Here is a 19,219-nt window from a genome sequence, read left to right on the forward strand (position 1 = left end):
TTTCTACAAGTAATACAGAATTCTATTTCTTGTCATGTTAGAAACACAGGTTCATGATAAAAGCAGCAAATTGTCATTTTTAAGACCCTTTCTCATTCTCATTCCAAATATGAAAGCTTAAAAATAATTAATAAAAATGTTGGAGAATTTCTTCTAATTCTTATTTAAAGAAGGAGCCCACAGGAATTTGGCTACAATAAAATATTAAGTGATCTTGTAGAAAGCCAGATACAATGACATAAACTATTTATAGCTACAGGAAACACCAAAATGTTTCACGAGTGACTTCTTTACAGACACTATTTTTGCTCATGCTTCACAATTACTGAATAAGGTAGTATTCAAAATCCCTCTACTGCATTGGATACACTTATTTTTTAGGACTTACATCACCAATCCTGCACTCCCATCACAAATGAGTTAGTTTCACATAAGCAGTTTTAAGCTTACATTTTTAAACATAAGTCCTGTTTTCAACAAAAACTAAATTTAGGATTTTCAAATATTTGTTTAAAGTAACCACGTAACATGACCAAGAAATTAAATAATTTTAAGTCAGCTTTCTTTAAAGGGCTTAAAGATCCTTTACTCTAAGATCCCAGGCCTCAAAATCCTAGTTCTTTCCTAACATTTGGTATCCAAATCCAACCTGAACAAATGAAGGAATGACTCTGGTCCTTATTTACCTCACTTAATTGGGACTAGTCATATTTCATTATACAGATATTAAGGTCTTTGAATATGTGTTAGACTCTTGCTGAGAACACTACATAAGATATACAAATTACACAACCTTTCAAAAATTCAAAAAGTTTTGACTCCAAGAGTTTGGGATAATGGACTGTGAACCTGTATTTAGATAACATCTTCACTATGAAAAGAAGCTTCTAAATTCAACCTATTAGTTTTCAGGATGCTAAAAAATTTTTAAATTATTTGAGTTTTATTACGTAATAAAACCTGAAACAGCAATGATCCCTTACATAAAATGTACTAAACATCTCCCACACATGTATTCTCTTAATTATCGGACTGTGTCACAAGACTTGTTTCCTTATTTTTTCATTATAAAAACTGAAAGCTTGCACTGAATTTGTAAGTAACTGTCATGTTTTCTAAATTTAAGTCTTTGCCAGACTAAGTCATAAAGTAAAACATTTTATTTTATTTATTAAACTGTCAACCAATTTTGAACTCCTTTCCTGGGAACCAATAATCTGAAGTCAAAATACTCCTATGAGTTAACATAAATAAGATGAAGCGTAGCCCTGAAATTTTAGTTTCCTACCATATAATCCTACTCCTAGCAATGAATATATAAATATTCATTAACTACAAGGATAATCATTTTTAGCAATCATTACTAATATTTAGCCAAAGAACACTGACATTTCACTAGACTTGATGAACAAATTTTTTTCTTTAAACATTTTTTTTTAATTAATACACTCTATCTTTTAGAGCAATTTTAGATTTAAAAAAAAAAAAACTGAGCAGGAACATTCCCTCTCCACAACCACAACCGTTAATTTCCCTCCATTATCAATGTCTTTAACTGATGAACCAATACGGATATATTATGGATATATTATTATTAACCAAACTCTATAGTTCACATTAGGGTTTCTTTCTGTTGTACCTTCTATGCGTTTTGATGAACACATAATGACAGGCATCCACCACAAAAACATCATGCAGAAGAGTTTCATTGTCCCCAAAACCTTCTGTACACCAATCCCTCATCCTTCCTCTGAAACCCCTTTCAACCAAAGATCATTTTGCTGTCTCCAGAGTTTTTTCAGCATGTCATATAGTTGGAATTATATAGTATGTAGTCTTTTCAGATTGGCTTCTTTCATTTCACATTATGCATTTAAGGTTCTTCCATGTCATTTTATGGCTGGATAGCTCATTTCTTTTTAACACTGTATATATTCCATCATATGAACATACCACAGTTTATCCATTCACCTACTGAAGGACATCTCAGTGGCTTCTAAGTTTTGGCAATTATGAATAAAGATCCTGCTGTAAATACTGTATGATTTTCTGTGGACATAAAATGTTTAATTCATTTGGATAAATACCTAGAAGCACGACTGTTAGATCATATGATAAGATTATGGTTACTTTTCCAAGAAATTGACAAACTATCTTCCAAAGTGGCTAAAGCATTTTACAATCTCAACAGCAATGACTGAGAACTTCTGTTGCTCCACATCCTCACCAGCAGTTGCTGTTGTGTTTTGAATTTTAACCATTCTAATAGGTGTATAGTGGTATCTCATTGTTTTAAATTACAATTCCCTACCGAACTAAGATACTGGCCATTGTTTCATGTTTATTTGCCATCTATATAATATCTACTTCAGTGAAGTGACTGTTCAGATCTTTTCCCTACTTTTTGATTGGGCTATTTATTTACATATTGTTGAGTTTTAAGAGTTCTTTGTATATTTCAAATAAAGTCCTTCACCAGATATGTGTTTTGTAAATATTTTCCCTCAGTCTTGCTATACTATACACAGAGCAGAAATTTTTAATTTTAATGAAGCCAAACTTACCATTATTTACTTCAAGGACCATGCTCTTGGTATTGTTACCTAAAAACTCATTGCCAAATCCAAGGTATAAATTTATTTTTAATTACAAAAAAATTTTCAAAGACACAGGGTCATGAGTTTAACCAATTTCTTAAAACCTAAAAAAAAGTATATAACATCCCCATCTATAGTTATCAAAATACTATTTATGAAAGAAAAAAATAAATTAATGAAATACTAACACAAATGCTTACATTTTTTTTTAAGTAAACTCCATGCCACACATGGAGCTTGAACTCATCACCTCGTGCACACTCCACTGACTCAGCCAGTCAAGCACCCCAAATGCTTACACTTTTATCTTAAGTATGTCAGATGATACTTCCAAAATAAGTCATACTGACATACTCTGCCTTCAGACTCTTTAGTCCATAATGAAAAAAATACAAGTATTGCTATGCAAATATTTTCATACATTCAGAGATGAAAAGTTTGCAAAATAAAAATGGTCTGTTTTACAAAAAGGTTGAGAGTTAACATAAAGAAGATAAATTTGGGGCGCTTGGGTGGCTCGGTCAGTTGAGCATCTGTCTCTTAATTACAGCTCAAGTCACGACCTCACAGTTTTGAGATCAAGCCCCGTGTTGGACTCTGCACTGAAAGCACAGTCGCTGCTTGGGATTCTCTCTCCTTCTCTTCCTGCCCCTCTCCCTCTCTGCCTCTCTCTCTGCCCTTCCCCCACTTGTAATCACTCTCTCGCTCGCTCTCTCAAAATAAACTGTATAAAACAAATGTAAAAAAGATAAATTTGACCTTTTTATATATCTTAATATAACTGCATACTAATGTCATTATATCCATCAAAAATACATTTGTATTTGGCCATTTTGCCAACTCAGTGTTCACCAAATTAAATTATGTCCCTTTTGGGGAACCTGGGTGGCTCAGTCGCTTAAGCGTCCAACTTTGGCTCAGGTCATGATTTCATGGTTAGTGGATTTGAGCCCTCCATCGGGTTCTGTGCTGACAGCTCTGAGCCTGGAGCTGCTTCAGATTCTGTATCTCCCTCTCTCTCTGACCCTACCCAGCTTGTGCTCTGTGTCTAGCTCTCTCAAAAACAAATAAACATTTAAATAAAAATTTATGTCCTTTCTGCTTGAAAAAGTGAGGGGTGATAAAGAGATCTAAGTGTGGTGAGGAAATAGAACTCTGAAAGCAATTTATATGGTAAGACGACTTAATTTCTATGGTAAGCAAAATCAACATTTTAATTTCAATATTCTTCTCACATATAATTCATTGATGAAATTCATGTAGTAGATTTTAGGGCTTCTCAAAAATCAGGTTTCTCGTCTTGAAATAACATTCAACCTATTTAAGTTAGAAAATAATGTCCACTAATTTAGTAGAGCTGTGCCTAGCATGTGAAGCAATAGTTCTTCATCCCTTAACTTTAGCAAAGGCATTGCATAACAATCCCTGAAACTATTTTTAAGATTTTATGACAAGATATTTTTTCCAATGAATCCCTTAAAAAGACATAGCATTTAGGAAAACAACAGTGAAATTCAGTAAGTTTGGCTACTATGAAACTAAGAGAACTTCAGTTTTCATAATCAGCAGTGTATACTCAATATTTATGTAACTTTTCTTACCTTTAAGTACATCCAATATAAATTGAGATTTATCAAAATATTTTCAAGTGTTCTGTTAAATGGATGTATAATCATTAATATACCAAATTTACACATTACCTCTTTCAAACATAGCATGAAAAGCTCCTGGTATACCCTGAACAAGAATCCTGTCAGGTCAGTTTTGCAGGAATCCCACTACCCTTGAAGTATTCTCTTAGTAATTTTCCATCTCCTGATATTCACACACTGTCTGCCTCTGTTGTATTCAGAGATGAACTCCATCTCTTGTTCCTATTGCAATAATCTTGAATAAAGTCTTCATCACCATTTTAATAAGGGTCAGCATTATGTTTTCTTTAATAATAGAAATCCTGTAAGGGACAAAACATCAAATTCCTCAGTAAACGTTACTTGGGAGACTGAAAGAAAAGGAAAACCTAAAACTTCTTCTTAAGATTACTCTTTATCGGGTGAGCACCTGGGTGGCTTGGTCAGTTAAGCGTCTGACTTCGGCTTAGGTCATGATCTCACGGTCCGTGAGTTCGAGGCCCGCGTCGGGCTCTGTGCTGACAGCTCAGAGCCTGGAGCCTGCTTCGGATTCTGTGTCTCCCTTTCTCTGCCCCTCCCCTGTTCATGCTCTGTCTCTCTCTGTCTCAAAGATAAATAAATGTTAAAAAAAAAAAATTTAAAAAGATTACTCTTTATCAACATCTGAGTGCAGAATTGTGTTCAAGACACCAAGTCCATAGAGTTAAAGATAGAAAGATGTGTCTATAACACAGAATTTGGCCTTTGTCTCTGGCTCTTAAGAGGAGACTAAATTCCTGGGATTTCCTAAGTCACAGGAGTATCTTTGTTATTCATGAACCTGTTAGATCACACCTGAGTTTATGCTGACAAGATGACTCACAGTAGGGTCCTGGTCACCAGAAAGATCAACCAAGTGATCAGAGGGATGGAGCTTAGAGCCCTAAGGAAGCCAAAGGGACTGAAGATTGAGGCTTAATCAGATGGCCGATGATTCAGTAAATCATACTTAATCAAATATGAATGAAATAAATGAAACCCCGAAACCCCAATAAAAACACCAGACAGTTGAAGCTTGATGAATCCATCAGAGTGCTAGAAGGGCGACAAGCCTTGATTCCACTGGGAGAGGGCAGAGAAGTTCTGCATTCAGGCTTCCCCTAACCCCATTTCTTGAGGGTTAAGGGAACCTCAAGGGTTCCCTCAAGGGAACTTGAGGTCCTGGGAGCCTCCAAATTTGTAGTAGATTGATGAGAAGTATAGGTGGCCTGGAGACCCCCAAACCTGTGACTGCTATCTCAAGTGAGGGCAGTCTTGTAGGGGTAGAAAGTCATGGAAATCCTCTAGATTTGTAGCCAGTTGGTTAGAAGTGTGGGTGACCTGCGGACCCTCAAACTTACATCTGACAACTAAAGTAAGGACAGTCTTTTTGGAGACTATGACCTTAAACTAGTGGAATCTAATGCCAATTCTGGGTGGTTACCGTCAGAATTGGATTATAGTATACCGCTACATGCAAGACAAAATTTCTGTCTTTAAGGAGATAGATATGGGTTTATCAGTAAATCCACTCAAGTCCACAGACAACCCAACAAGGACAAGGAGTGGAATTTTTATTTTGATTTATTATGCATCTTCAAAATATCATTATTTAGGGGCATCTGAGTGGCTCAGTTGGTTAAGCGTCCAACTTCGGCTCAGGTCATGATCTCACAATTCATGAGTTTGAGCCCGCATCAGATTCTGGGCTGAGAGTTCAGAGCCTGGAGCCTACTTCAGATTCTATGTCTCCCTCTCTCTCTGTCCCTCCCCCACTCACACTCTCTCTCCCTCAAAAATAAACATTAAAAGGAATATTTTTATAAATATCATTATTTAAATCTTTTATTTTGGTACTTTCTTGGAGACAACTAAACCCAACCACCTGAACAGTTAAGCTTCTGGAAAAACTATGTGAAAATGGGTATACAGTTCAGACAGTTAAGCTTCATGTTTATCAAAATGAAAATGGGAAACTTTCTAGTGGGTTTTAAAATTACTAAATTAAAAAAAATTTTCTAAATAGCCTTCCTTATTTGAAAAATTGTATGTGTTCATGGGAGGAAATAAAATAGGAAATATGAGAGATAAAATGAAATAATCTCATATACTAATAATCTCACTATTCAGAGAGAACCATTACCACTCTTCTGTTTCTCCTTCCCACTTAATATATTAAAGAGATCTTTCTAGTATAACAAATATCAAAAACTATAAAATATATGGATATTACAGTATTTCATCACTGGGGTAAATCATTAACAGTCTCCTAAAGCTGAACTAATTTATTTCCAATTTTCTACTACAAAAAAATAATGTTGTAATAAACATTCTTGTAACTAATTCTCTGCAAGAAACTGGTACTATTTCCTTAGGGTAAACTATTTGAAACATAACTTCTAGGTCTAATCATATATTCATCTAACATGAATTTATAATCCTACCCACTTTTGGATATGAGAATACTTGTTTTATACACTTGACAAGCTAGGGAAAGATTTTACCTTTGCCAATGTAACAGGCCAAACCATTTTATCAGTGTTGCTTTAAAATGAACTCCTTTGGGGCACCCAGGTGGCTCAGTCAGTTAAGCGTCTAACTCACGATTGTGGATCAGGTCACGATCTCACATTTTCATGAATTCGAGCCCCTCCTCGGGATCTGCATGCTGACTGCACAGAACCTGCTTGGGATTCTGTCTCCTTTTCTCATTGCCCCTCCCCTACTCACACTCTGTCTCTCTCAAAATAAATAAATGAAATTAAAATGAACTCCTTTGATTTTTTTTAAAAATCACATCTTTTTAAAAATATTTTTTGGCAATTTTTGTCTTCCACTGACAACTTTCTGTTCATGTCCTTTGCTCACTTTACTTTAGGGCATTCATCTGTTCCTCACTAATTTATAAGAAAATTTATATATAAACAGTCTAAGCCTTTTTCACATATATCCAAATATACCCATAGTTGGTCATGATTCAGTTGACATCACTAAATAATATACAGTGTCTCTTTAGGAGTTTTTATAAGCTGGCCACAGAAAATAGTCTATACCATTACTTTAGGCTAAACATTTTTACTACAAGGTTATACCATGGAGCAATCAAGACCTAAAAAAAAGTTTCAACCAGAAAAAAAAAAGACTTAAAAAAAGCAACTACTCACACTCACTACTCAAGTCAATGTAAAATAACCCATTAAACACAGACAATAGTTTTCTATTCCCAAACTGTATACATTTTAAACTCTAGAAAAAGTATACTAATTCATTGTAACACAGGGATTTGGGATTTAACACTTACTTTATCATTACTATCATTACTCTGAAAGTCTGCATGAAAATTCAGGATTTTACCATTTTCTAGAAATGTAAAAATTTACGAAAGTAATGTATGAGGAATTACAGAGGGAGAAGATAAGCCTACTTGAAGTCAAAAGGAGAGGAAAAAAAAAAATGTCATATAAAAAGTGGATTCTTAAAACCCAAAAAGAAACCTTAAGACCAAAAACATAGAAATCTATAATTTTCTGAATGTTGCATCTTTTTTGATTAGCTGATAAAAAGTACAGAACGCATTTTTTAAAAAAGATTATAGACCTCAAATTGTAAAATAAAGTCACTGTTTAAAATCTTAGTACTCATCCAATTATAAAGTATGTATGCATATTAAGTTACATCAAACACAAACCACTTTACAGAAAATAAAATTGTCTTCTATACCAGGTCATTTCACTCAATAGCAACCTTATGCGAATTAGTATTGAAGAACCCAAGGATTCCTATCTAAGTCTTTTCCTGTTGTTTTTTAAAAATTTAGCTTTATTGCTATTAACTTAAAAGGTGCTTGATATTTATTAATAACTCAAAAAATGTTATTAAACTAGTAAAAAAAAAAAACAAGGAACAAAACAGAATTTCCAATGTGTTCATAATGACCTAAAAAAAATGTCCAACTAAAGGAAATAACATCAAAATATTAACTGTCTTCAGGTGGTAGAACTAAGGGTGATTTCTTTTTCCTTTATATAACAGATTTTCTTAAACTCAGAAATGAGTATCTATTATTTATATAACTAACCTTTGTAAAGAAACAGATAAAATGTACCAAGTCAAACAACTAAAAGTAACTTCCTGATAGTCAAACAATTATCTCCTCAAGGAAAGGGATAGTTTTTAAAAACTTTATCTGGTTATAGCTGCTCAAAATAACAGCTGCAATAAATACCTTGCACTTCATACAAAGTACAGTTACCGTAAGACAGTACAGTCTATTTTCATCTAAGTAGGAATACTATACGCTTTGCTGCACAATGTTTCAAAAGCTTGAAGCCTAAAATAAACCTTACCAATTATGATGGAAATTACTTTTTAGGGAAAAATTAATTATTTCCCTAAAGTAAATCCCAGATTTTTCTCCTCTTTTAATCCTATGAAAGTACTTACAATCAAATTAGAATGTGTAGACAATAAAAGGAAATATTTAATATATCTTGATACATTACAAAAAACCCAGTACCCTTTACCTTCCACAATAAAGTGCTAAAGACCATCCAAAAACAAACAAAACAACACAAAAATCTGCTAGTGAAAAAGAAAAAAAAGAACTCAGGTATGAAATGGAAAACCAAAGAAGTAGTTAGGTTATTATTCTTAGCCATCAGGGCAAAATAGGGAAAGAAAGCTAGCCAGTCTTATGATGGAAACAAGCCTGCGAGGTCTGCTAAGACAAAATTTTTAAGTCAACCATCTGGGGAAGCCAACTGCCAAAAGACAACTGGTCAAAAGGAGAAATACACCAGGAACTGCTGCACTCCCAAGACACTCAATGAGGTAAATCTTTGCTCCTTCTCTTCTATTTCCAAGTCACATAAAGAGAAACAGCAAAGGGCAAGATTCAGGAATCACAGCCAAGGATAAAAAAAGTAATCATGAAAAAAAAAAATAAATAAAAGATAGTAATCACAAAATCTCATTGGTCAATCCTAACCCTAATTTGTGAAACTTAACCTAGAAGGAAAGTTTCCAGGTATTTGAAAAAAATGAAAACCAAAATTATCCTATAAACCGATAAACTATCTAGGTCATACTATTTTTAAAATAGTAAGTTTTAATGTATTCCGAGGATTTTATTTTGCATATGTATTGATATTCTTTGTGCTGAAGTGTTTTCTCAATTTTAATAAATAAATCTATCTCCTTTTTATAGCTTCAATTTTCATTTAAAATAGGATAAAATAAGCATCATCTTAGTTATAGCTCTGCCATAAAACAGCTTACTGGGCTTAAGCAAGTTTCTGGGCCTAAGTTTCTTCACTGATGTACTGAAAGGGGTTGGTCCAAATGACTTAAATGAACCCTTCCACTGTAAAATAATCATTCTCTAATTCTTCAGGATGACATCAAGTTGTTTTGGGTAACATCCCCCTGTAACTGAAGTAACAATGTCTCTAGGTTAAAACAGTGGGTGTCCTCCTCAGTCATTCACCATATCACCACTGGTGAAGACAGTGCTACAGATTTGCTCCCACCCCAACTCCATCACCTCATCCAACTTCCGCACAACATACCCATCACTACCTACTTATTAATTTACTTACAGAGGAAATGGGTAAACCAAGCCCCACTATGTTGAGGACAGTGGATGTGACGGTACTGTCATGGTACGGATACTGGATGCTGTTGTCTTTACAGAAAAAGCCTCTCTGAAATGGATATATTTGGCCCAAATTTAGAACAGCCATAGGCATGGAAGCTGTTGGGGAAGGGAAAAAAAGACACACATGGTTAAATTCAGTTCACTTCATTAGGAAGTAAAGTCTACTGAATGGGATGCAAATCTTAACCATATTTGGTACTTTTTGAAAAGGATCAATATTCCAAAATACCCAAGAGTGAAGATTAAGGAAACCATGCAGCATTAGCTTGTCCATATCAGCCCCACCTTTATCAAGTATAAATTCTCTTACTTGCGTTGACCTCTGATTTTAAAAACATACAATAAAGAAATCCCCATGGAATTGGCCCATGGAAAAATAAAGTTGAAAAAACAAGAAGGATTTATATTTTACATTTTGCAATTAATTTATTTTTAATTGACTTGTTCAGTATCTTAAATATGTTTAAGAAAAAAAAGGGAAAACTTTGTGAATACATTAATTTTGAGCAATATCATAACAGCCAAAAATAGTCGAGGGGAAAGAAAGAAAATAGAAACCATAAGTACATCTGATAACAAAAACTGAAAGAAACTAGTCTTTCAGTCTTTATCCTCAAGATAAATTTTAAATGATTTTTATTAGCCCTGGCAAGGCTCCAAATCACTTTAGTAAGTTATACAGGAAAAATGAAATTTTCACCCAAATAAAATGAGAGACCAAAGAGAAGTTAAATAAGTTAATAGCTTTGTAATAGGCTCAAGTTTACCATGTTTTTATGCTTTGTTTCATATAATTCAAACAGTCAAGCATTTACTCACTACTAGCTCAGTACTAGCCTAGGCCATACAGAGAGACACAACTAGTATAAAACAGACCCTGGGTTCAAGAGCCTAAACTGTACGTGTAGACACAGAATATACACTAGAGGAAATGGTTTAAAAAGTAATACCAAGATAAACTTTTAGGGGGTGATGAAACTGTTCTGTATCTTAAATGTGATGGTTATCCATAACTCTAAGCATTTGCCAAAACTCACAGAATGTACGACAAAAAATGACTCTTACTGTTTGCAAATTTACAAAGAAATACCATAAAAAGAAAGTATGGCTAATTTCTTAAATGGTATAAAAGGTCCTATAGGAATTCAGAGGTCAACGTGAACCAAAGTAATTAGAAAAGACGATTTTTTAAAAAAGCAACTGAATTGAACTTGTAACAGCAGGTAAACTATAGGCAATAGGGAGGGGCTCAAGGAGAGCATTTCGTGGTATAAGGAAGCATGCATAGCAGGAGGTCGCACTAACAAGAGCAGACAGGGAATGAGCAAGGGGTTTTTCAAGGTATATAACATTTTATAGCCAACATGTATTACATGCTCACACATGACAGGCACTATGCTATGCAGAGTAACTCCATCCTTACCTACAACCCTGTAGGTAATACCATTTCTCCCATTTTTCACACAAAGTTATTATGAGGCTTAGACAAATGCAGACCTTGCTGAAACTAATAAATAGTCGAACCAGGATTCCAACACAGGCTGATTCCAGAGTCAATGTATATATGGCCTCCCAAGGAGGCCAGTGATCTGGATAAATTAAGAGATTAGAACTGTGAAAAGAAGGCAAGACCGGGAGGCAGGAGACGTGTTGTCTGGAAAAGCTTGTTCAGTATAAAATACTTATTATGTTCATAAAAAAACTCAAAGTGAATGGAATAAAATGTTCTCTGCTACAGATTACTCTTAATTCTTCAATTATGGGTGTTTTTTTGGGATAAACAGTGCTTGAGATTATTGTGTTTAATAGAAAGAATTAAGCATTTAAAATACTGGCCTAAAAAAGGACTTTTCCTATAGGAAGTAAAATATCACTGTGCTCTTTGTTCAGACAGGATCAGCAACAGGGTAAGATAAAGGATGTGAGAAATTCACTTTAAAAAAAAAAAAAGTAGAAAGGTGACCATTTCATACAGCTTTGAAACAATCCAGGAACTAACTGATAAGTAGTGTGTTGACAGTGAAAATAGAGAAGGATGCATGAAAGAGTGTTCTGAATATAGAAATGACTCAACTTCACACCTAGTCACAATTACTGAGGCAGACTTGAAGATGAACTTCAGGGTTTGGAAATAAAATGGTGGTCCCACGGACAGAAATGTGAAGTTAGGAGTGGAAGGTGGTTTATGATGGAACAAAATTAGTTTAGTATTATTGAGAATATTGCCTTTGGGGTAATCTGGTAACTTCTTAGCCTGGCCTCATCTTTCACTCTTCCCCATGTAGCCCTTAAGACTCCAATCACACTGAACCATTTGCTGTTACCTGAACATACTATGTTTTCAAAACCCTAGGTGCCTTCATATATGTTCATCCTTCTAATGGGGATACTTGCCCTCTCATTTCCCCTTCAGTCCAAGGCAGGCATGCCTTACTTATCTGTCCCATGGCACCTTATAGACTCATCTATCACACTGTATTACATATTGCTTCTGACATTCTGTCAGCAACTTCAAGGCAAAGACGCTATCATTCTCGTATTCTTTGCACCAGGCACACACACAGTTGGCTCTAAATGAAAAGACACTAAATGGCTAAATGAATAATGGATAACAATCAGAAGTAGGGAGAAATATGCAAGTTATTGGCATTAGAAGTGGTAACTTAAGCCAGGGGAATCAAACAGTTCAGAAACTGCCAAAATCAAAACTAACAGAGATAAAACAATCAGCTAATGACTAATATCCATAGTGAAATCATGAACAGAGACTGTAGGAGAGAAAGGAAGAAAAGATGATTCCATGCTCTAGAGGGCAGGGGCTGTATCTGTTTCATTCAGCAGCACACACTGGCCATTCTTGGCAAAGAATGAACAACAGAGAAATAGGGCAATGTTGTGATACAAAAGCCAACAGAGGTAAGAGTATCAAGCCTGTATCTAGAAAGGTAAAATGTCAAATACTGAGACATTAAGGAGAGTGAGAACTGAGTAGTCTATGAGGTCTGAGTAAAAAGGGTATCTCAGGTAACCACCCTTTTATGATAATATTATACCACCTGCAATAACACTCCAATATCTTTATGAAGAATCTTCAATAATGAGCTTCAATACTGGACTGTCACTGTCTAAGCATGAATCTCTTTCTTCAGGTTAAATATATCACAATTATTATCTCTACTGCTCATATATTTTATATATACACATGTGTAGAAGCACATCCCTATGAAGTGAATTCAGTGCCCCAAAGAATTCTTATGTTGGAGCTCTAACCCCCAATTTTATCATACTTGGAGGTAGGTCTTTTAGGAGGTAATTAGGGTTGAATGAGGTCATAAATCCAATGACTTAATCCAATAGGACTGGTCTTATAAGAAGAGGAAAAGATGGGGGGTGTCTGGGTGGCTCAGTTGGTTAATCGTCTGACTCCTGATTTTGGCTCAGGTCATGATCTCATGGTTCATGGGTTAGAGCCCCATATCGGGCTCTGTGCTGACAGTGCAGAGCCTGCTTGGGATTCTCTCTCCCTCCTCTACTCATGCTCTCTTTCAAGACCTCAAAATAAATAAAACTTTAAAAAAAACATTTTAGTTAAAAGAAGAGGAAAAAAGAGAGATCTCTCTCTCAGTGTGCATGCCTGAGGAAAGGCCATGAGAGGACACAACAAAAAGGTGTCCATCTATAAGCCAGGAAGAGAGTACTCACCTGAACCCAACCATGATGGCATCCTGATCTTACAATTCCAGACTCCAGAAATATGAGAAAATAAAGTTGTTGTTTAAGCCACCATATCTTTGGCATTTTGTTACAGCTGACCAAGCAGACTAAGGCAGGCACACGCATGCACACACGCACACACACACACACACACACACACACCATAGCATATCTATCCCCCTAAACAGACACCTCTATTTAAAAAGCAATGGAATATTCTCTGCCATAGAGATAATTTTCAATAATATTTTAGGATAGTAATGGAGAATACTGTGTTCAAGTTAGTGTTATAGGAAGATGTCTCTCTAAATAAACCCTCTCCTGTGTCTCCTCTCTGACCCTCCCCACTCATGCTCTTTCTCTCTCTTAAAAATAAAATAAACATTAAAAAAAAAGAGAGAGGGTGCCTGGGTGGCTCAGTTGGTTAAGCATCTGACTTCAGCTCAGGTCATGATCTTGAAACTTGTGAGTTCGAGCCTGGAGCCTACATTGGATTGTATGCCTCCCTCTCTCTGTCCCTCCCCCACTCACACTCGGTCTCTGTCTCTGTCTCTGTCTCTCTCAAAAATAAATAAACATTAAAAAAAGTGATGAAATAAGCATTCAATACAATAAAGTATTTTCAGTAACTTATTTTTTAAAAGCTCAATAAAGTGAAAAGAATATAGATCAAACATGAATGAAATGGAAAACGAAGGAAAAGTCAGATCAACTAACTACATCAGTTTTTGCAGGTTAATGAAATTATTAGTCTTGTTAAAGGCTTAAGAAAAAAAGAAAAACACAAATACATCAAATTATTAAACTGTTAACAAGGTACCACCTCTATCTCTGGGCTAAATCTTATCAGAAACTCAGAGATACTAATTAACTCAAGAGTACACAGCTTGTGGGTATGCACTAGGGCAAATAACCACTATTACACAGGTGGTAAGCAGGGGAGCCGGCATTTCAACAAAGTTCCTCTTCTTTTCACCACATCATACCACCTTTTTTTTTTTAATTTTTTTAATTTTTTTTAGGAAAGGAGTCTAACCACCAGGGTCCCATTTCCCTGCTCTACAAACGAGAAAGAAGAAAAACATTTTCTTTTAGGTCCCATTCAGTCAAGTTCATGATTCTTAGAAACTAAGTTGGTCTACATACAGGCAATTGATTTCTTTCAGTAGGACTGGGTATGAAGGTGGAATTGCTCTGTGTGACCTAGGATACATCTTAATCTACTACATGTGGGCTGACTGAGCCATCCTAAAGTCTAAGTCAACTTTGCTGTAAACTACAGAAATGTGAAACTTCAGCAAAACTTACAAGAAAAATAAACAGTGAGGGAACTGCTTCTAGGGGTTCATGGTTTACCAAAAGGTAGTGGGTAAAACCCTTATGTAAAAAATATTTTCCCTTTCAAAAAGAAAAAAAAATCCAGCATATGTAAATTTAACTATGTTTGTGTATTTTTCTACATATAGTATACTTGAGTGTAACAAGTAAGTCTACAGTTACTTTCGTGAAATGTGCCTGTACAAACCCTTTCATTTTCTCCTTTTAGCAGTCCTAGGTTAAAAGTAAATAAAAACTTTTTGGCTCTTTACTATTTTGTGTTACTTGCGCAGTTTATAGAAAGTTGTATTCATTCCAAACTTAAGGAATGTTCTTTATTTGGTGTCCAATTAAATTTGAACAAAATACATGGGGAGGAGAGAGGGATACAGTATTTTTCTTGCTTTCTTTGCAAACAGGTGTTGCATGTTCTTTCCAGAATCACATGAAAAATCCTCCTGCTAATTGACACATTATATGTTACATCTGAACAGAAGTTTTCTACCCCTCCTTTAAAAAGATCATTAGATGTCCATAAGTAAAGGGTCACTGGGTGGCCCAGTTGGTTAGGTGTCCAACTCTTTATTTCAGCTCAGGTCATGATCCTACAGTTCATGGGATCAAGCCCAGCATCAGGCTCCATGATGACAGCACAGAGCCCACTTTAGATCCTCTGTTCCCCATCCCTCTCTGCCCCTCCCCCACTTACACACGTGCTCTCTCTCAATCTCTCTCTAAAAAATAAATATTAAAAAAAGAAAAAAGATGAATATATGAAATTATCAATTATAAAGGGGAGAGGTGAAGCCATGAGATTTTATCACTCAGTGAAAGAGACAATAGTCATAATCTTGGAAAGAAAACACAAAGTCAACAAAGCCAACTAACAGGGAAGGAACTACCAGGAAAACAGGATACAATATGAAAGAAAAGATAATGCCAGGAAAAATGAAGGGGCACTTTAAAAAAATACCAGTAACAGTAGCTACTTTTTAATTAACTCTTACCCTATATCCTGACAGTATGGTACGTGTTGCACTTTTCTAATCTCAATTAACTTGAAAAGGTAAGTACTATTATATCGATTTGAAGATAAAGAAACCTGCCCAAGGTCACAAAGGTTGCAGAATTAGGATTTGAACCCAGGTCAATGAGGCCATGCACCCACTGAGTTCACCTGGTCTTAACAAATGCCACTTATAAAGAAGTTGAGCAGAAAAGGAACAGACAAGAGGTCACTGACAGAAGAATTGCTGCACTTGGACTGGGAACAGAAAGACTGACAAGATTTAAGAAGTGAAGAGCGAGTGGGTAGAGGTGACCTTTATATGTCCTCTGGACAAAAAGGAAGGAAAGGGTAACTTGGTCCATACCTTGAAGAACAAATAAGGCAGAAGAAGGCTAACAATTTCTTTTTGTCTGTAGCACAAAAGGTAGGATAGTGAACTGAGGTGATAGAATGGGTTGGGGTGGGTGGAGGGGGGGGCGGGGTGGGATGCAGAGGGGACTTGACAATATGGATGAATGGACAAAACTAGATCCATGGTAGATGGGAGGAAATGAAAGCACAGGTAGACAACAAAGACCATCCAAAACAGGGTCAATTAGAGGTTTTTTTTACAAAAAATTTTAAAAGCTTCCTATTTCATTTGTATTGCTATGCAAAGTAGTCACAAAGCAAGTCCCCTTTGGAGAAGCCACACCTAATTATTAGTTATTGGCTTCACTCTTTCCCTGCGGCCATAATCCCCCTGGCCCTTTGGCCCTGATGGAAAAGTGTAGCAAAGGGGAATAAAGAAGACTAAAACACCGTACACACCTCTATGTATTTGGCACCATACTGAACATCTAACATTAATTTTCACTTCATCCTAACAATTCTAGAACACAAGCTTCATTAGGTATGGACATTTTTGTTCACTGATATATCCTAAGCACTTAAGTCAGTGCTTACAACAGGGCAGGCCCTCAACAAATATTGGATGAATGCACAGAGTCACCTTGTAAAACAGGTATTATCATCCCCATTTTAAGGATGAGAGGATGAGTCAAAAAGGATAAGTAACTTAATTAAAGTCATAGATATAATAAGGGTGAAATTAAAAGTATTTAACAACTAGTGCTGCACCAGCACTGGCCATTCAGGACAGACACCAGCTGGTGCTAAAGCTGGGTTCTGCTTCAATCTTTCAGTTGTGGGATCTTAAAGAGGTCCATAGAAGGGACTACGACAATGAAGAGACCAGGACAATGAAGGGTTGTGGGCTAGAAAAGGTAAGACTCAGATATACACTACTGGCTATCAGCTGTGATAGTAACTGTTGCATCCAGGTTTCAAACATGTATTTATTTAACCCCAAAACCCTCTAAATGAAGTGCGTACCATTTGCTAAAATGTAGTACCATTTGCTAAAAAATGACAGAGCAGAGGACAAATGGAGGTTTTAATAGAACAGAAAAACATTTTGGGGCATCTGGGTGGCTCCATCAGTTAAGCGCCGACTTCGGCCCAAGTCATGATCTCGCGGTTTGCATGTCGAGGTCTGTGAGGACAGCTCAGAGCCTAGAGCCTGGAGCCTGCTTCGGATTCTGTGTCTCCCTCTCTCGCTGCCCCTTCCCCACTCATGCTCTATCTCTCTGTGTCACTCAAAAATAAATAAACATTAAAAAAAAAAATAGAAAAACATTCAAAGCAATTATAATGGAATAAAGAGACTAATGGCATAACAACTGCAATGGGAAATGGAATTAGAAATGCATTTAAGATTGATCACTAAAAAAAAAAAAAAAAAAAAGGATTCATCACTGAGTTCAATCTGTTGCCAGGCAATCTAAAAAAAAATAGGATGATCCAACGAAAGTAGAGGGAACTGAAAAATAACAGAAATATGAATGAGCAAAACAAAACTGCAGTATAAGGATGTTTTGTTCCAGGTCAGTAATTTAGATACGTCTCAATAAGAAATGAAAAATCATAAAAAAATTTAAAAATTTTTTAAAAATAATAAATAAAAATAAAAATAAATGAAAAGTCAGCATTGGCTCTTGATCAAGAAACGCCTGGGTGAAAGCTGTACTGCAGGAAGATGAGTTTATGCAAAGTAGAGGTGGAAAAGGGGAAGAGCCCTGAGTCAGGCAGGAGGGATCAGTGATAGAACTGTATGTTTGGGTATGATTCACAGAGATGGCACATGAAGTATCCAGGGCCACGAGTTCAAAGAACAGTGCACCCTCGGCTTTTAGAGACACCTGCACTCTGGTCACCAGCTTAAAGTGACCACATCTCTGTGGCTGACGGTTTTACTATAAAAAGTACTCAGTTATCTTGCTGGGTTTTGTTTTGTACTTAAGTTGGGACAAAGGGGAGAAAAAGCAGTTTGGATCTAAGTGACATTTACAAAAGAATTTTACTTTCTGTGCTTTTTTGTCACTAACGACCTATAATATACTCAACCCTGGAGTGTCTTCATTCATTAAGATACTTAAAATAAATGTGTGTATATATTTAAACAGCTTTTAAAAAAAAATACCCAGAACTATAAGGACAGGTTATTTTAATATGGACTCAGATTTCTGCACACACACACACAAAAAAATGTTGGCCTATTTATTTATACACGAACAAAAATAAAAAGCAAGAAGTTGGTCACCTGTTGTTCCCTTCCCAAAAGGCACACAGTGCCAACTGGCCAGGACCATTAATTCCTTCCACCCTCTCATGGTAACAGCTGTTCCCTTTCTTTTTCAAGCTGGCAAAGGTCACAGTCAGTAGCACTCTTTCCATGCAGATTTCTATGTTCAAAAGGCAAGGAGATGGTGGACATAATAGGGTGTGGGGAAAGACAGCTAATTTTTTTCTATGTTACTTTCTCCTGGGCATTTATCAGAAATCTGTTTTGGGCTTCTTTGATATTTGAAGCTGTAACTATAATCATTTCTCAGCTGAAAAAAAATTATGTTTACATGAAACTGGAATTGGGGATGATATAAGCATTTTGAGAGTTCAAGGCCAAAAACTGTAGCAAAACTGTACAGTAACATTTACATCATTAATGGCTCCCTAATTAGAAATGCATTATGCTATGAGAAGAAGCCAGACTCAAAAGGATACATACTGCATGATTTCATTTATATGACATTATAGGATGGAGAACCAATCAGTGGTTGCCAGAGGTGTAGGAGGTGGGAGGAGTTCACTACAAAAGAGCAGCAAGAAGAAATTTAGGGTAATAAATCAGTTCTGTATCTTGTGTGGTGGTTACATAACTCTGACGTCTAAATTGTCT

At 35.8% G+C, this 19,219-nt stretch overlaps 1 protein-coding gene across 3 annotated transcripts in view; it reads right to left on the bottom strand.

Annotated features, from left to right (window-relative positions):
* Positions 1-19,219, bottom strand: part of PLPP1 (phospholipid phosphatase 1) — an 88,408-nt gene that overhangs the window by 50,057 nt on the left and 19,132 nt on the right. The window contains exons 1-2 of one of the 3 annotated variants that reach the window (XM_042986815.1): positions 9,844-9,928; positions 4,298-4,551 (exon numbers count right to left, since the gene is read on the bottom strand). The exons of 1 other annotated variant lie outside the window; for it this stretch is intronic. In XM_042986815.1, coding sequence (XP_042842749.1) covers positions 4,298-4,310 — 13 coding nt within the window. In that variant the 5' untranslated portion in view covers positions 4,311-4,551; positions 9,844-9,928. Of the gene's footprint in view, positions 1-4,297; positions 4,552-9,843; positions 9,999-19,219 lie in introns of those variants that run through there. One more of the 3 variants, XM_007079942.3, reaches the window with a different exon arrangement.

The sequence above is a fragment of the Panthera tigris genome, chromosome A1 (genome assembly GCF_018350195.1).
Source record: "Panthera tigris isolate Pti1 chromosome A1, P.tigris_Pti1_mat1.1, whole genome shotgun sequence".
Classification (NCBI taxonomy): Eukaryota; Metazoa; Chordata; class Mammalia; order Carnivora; family Felidae; genus Panthera; species Panthera tigris.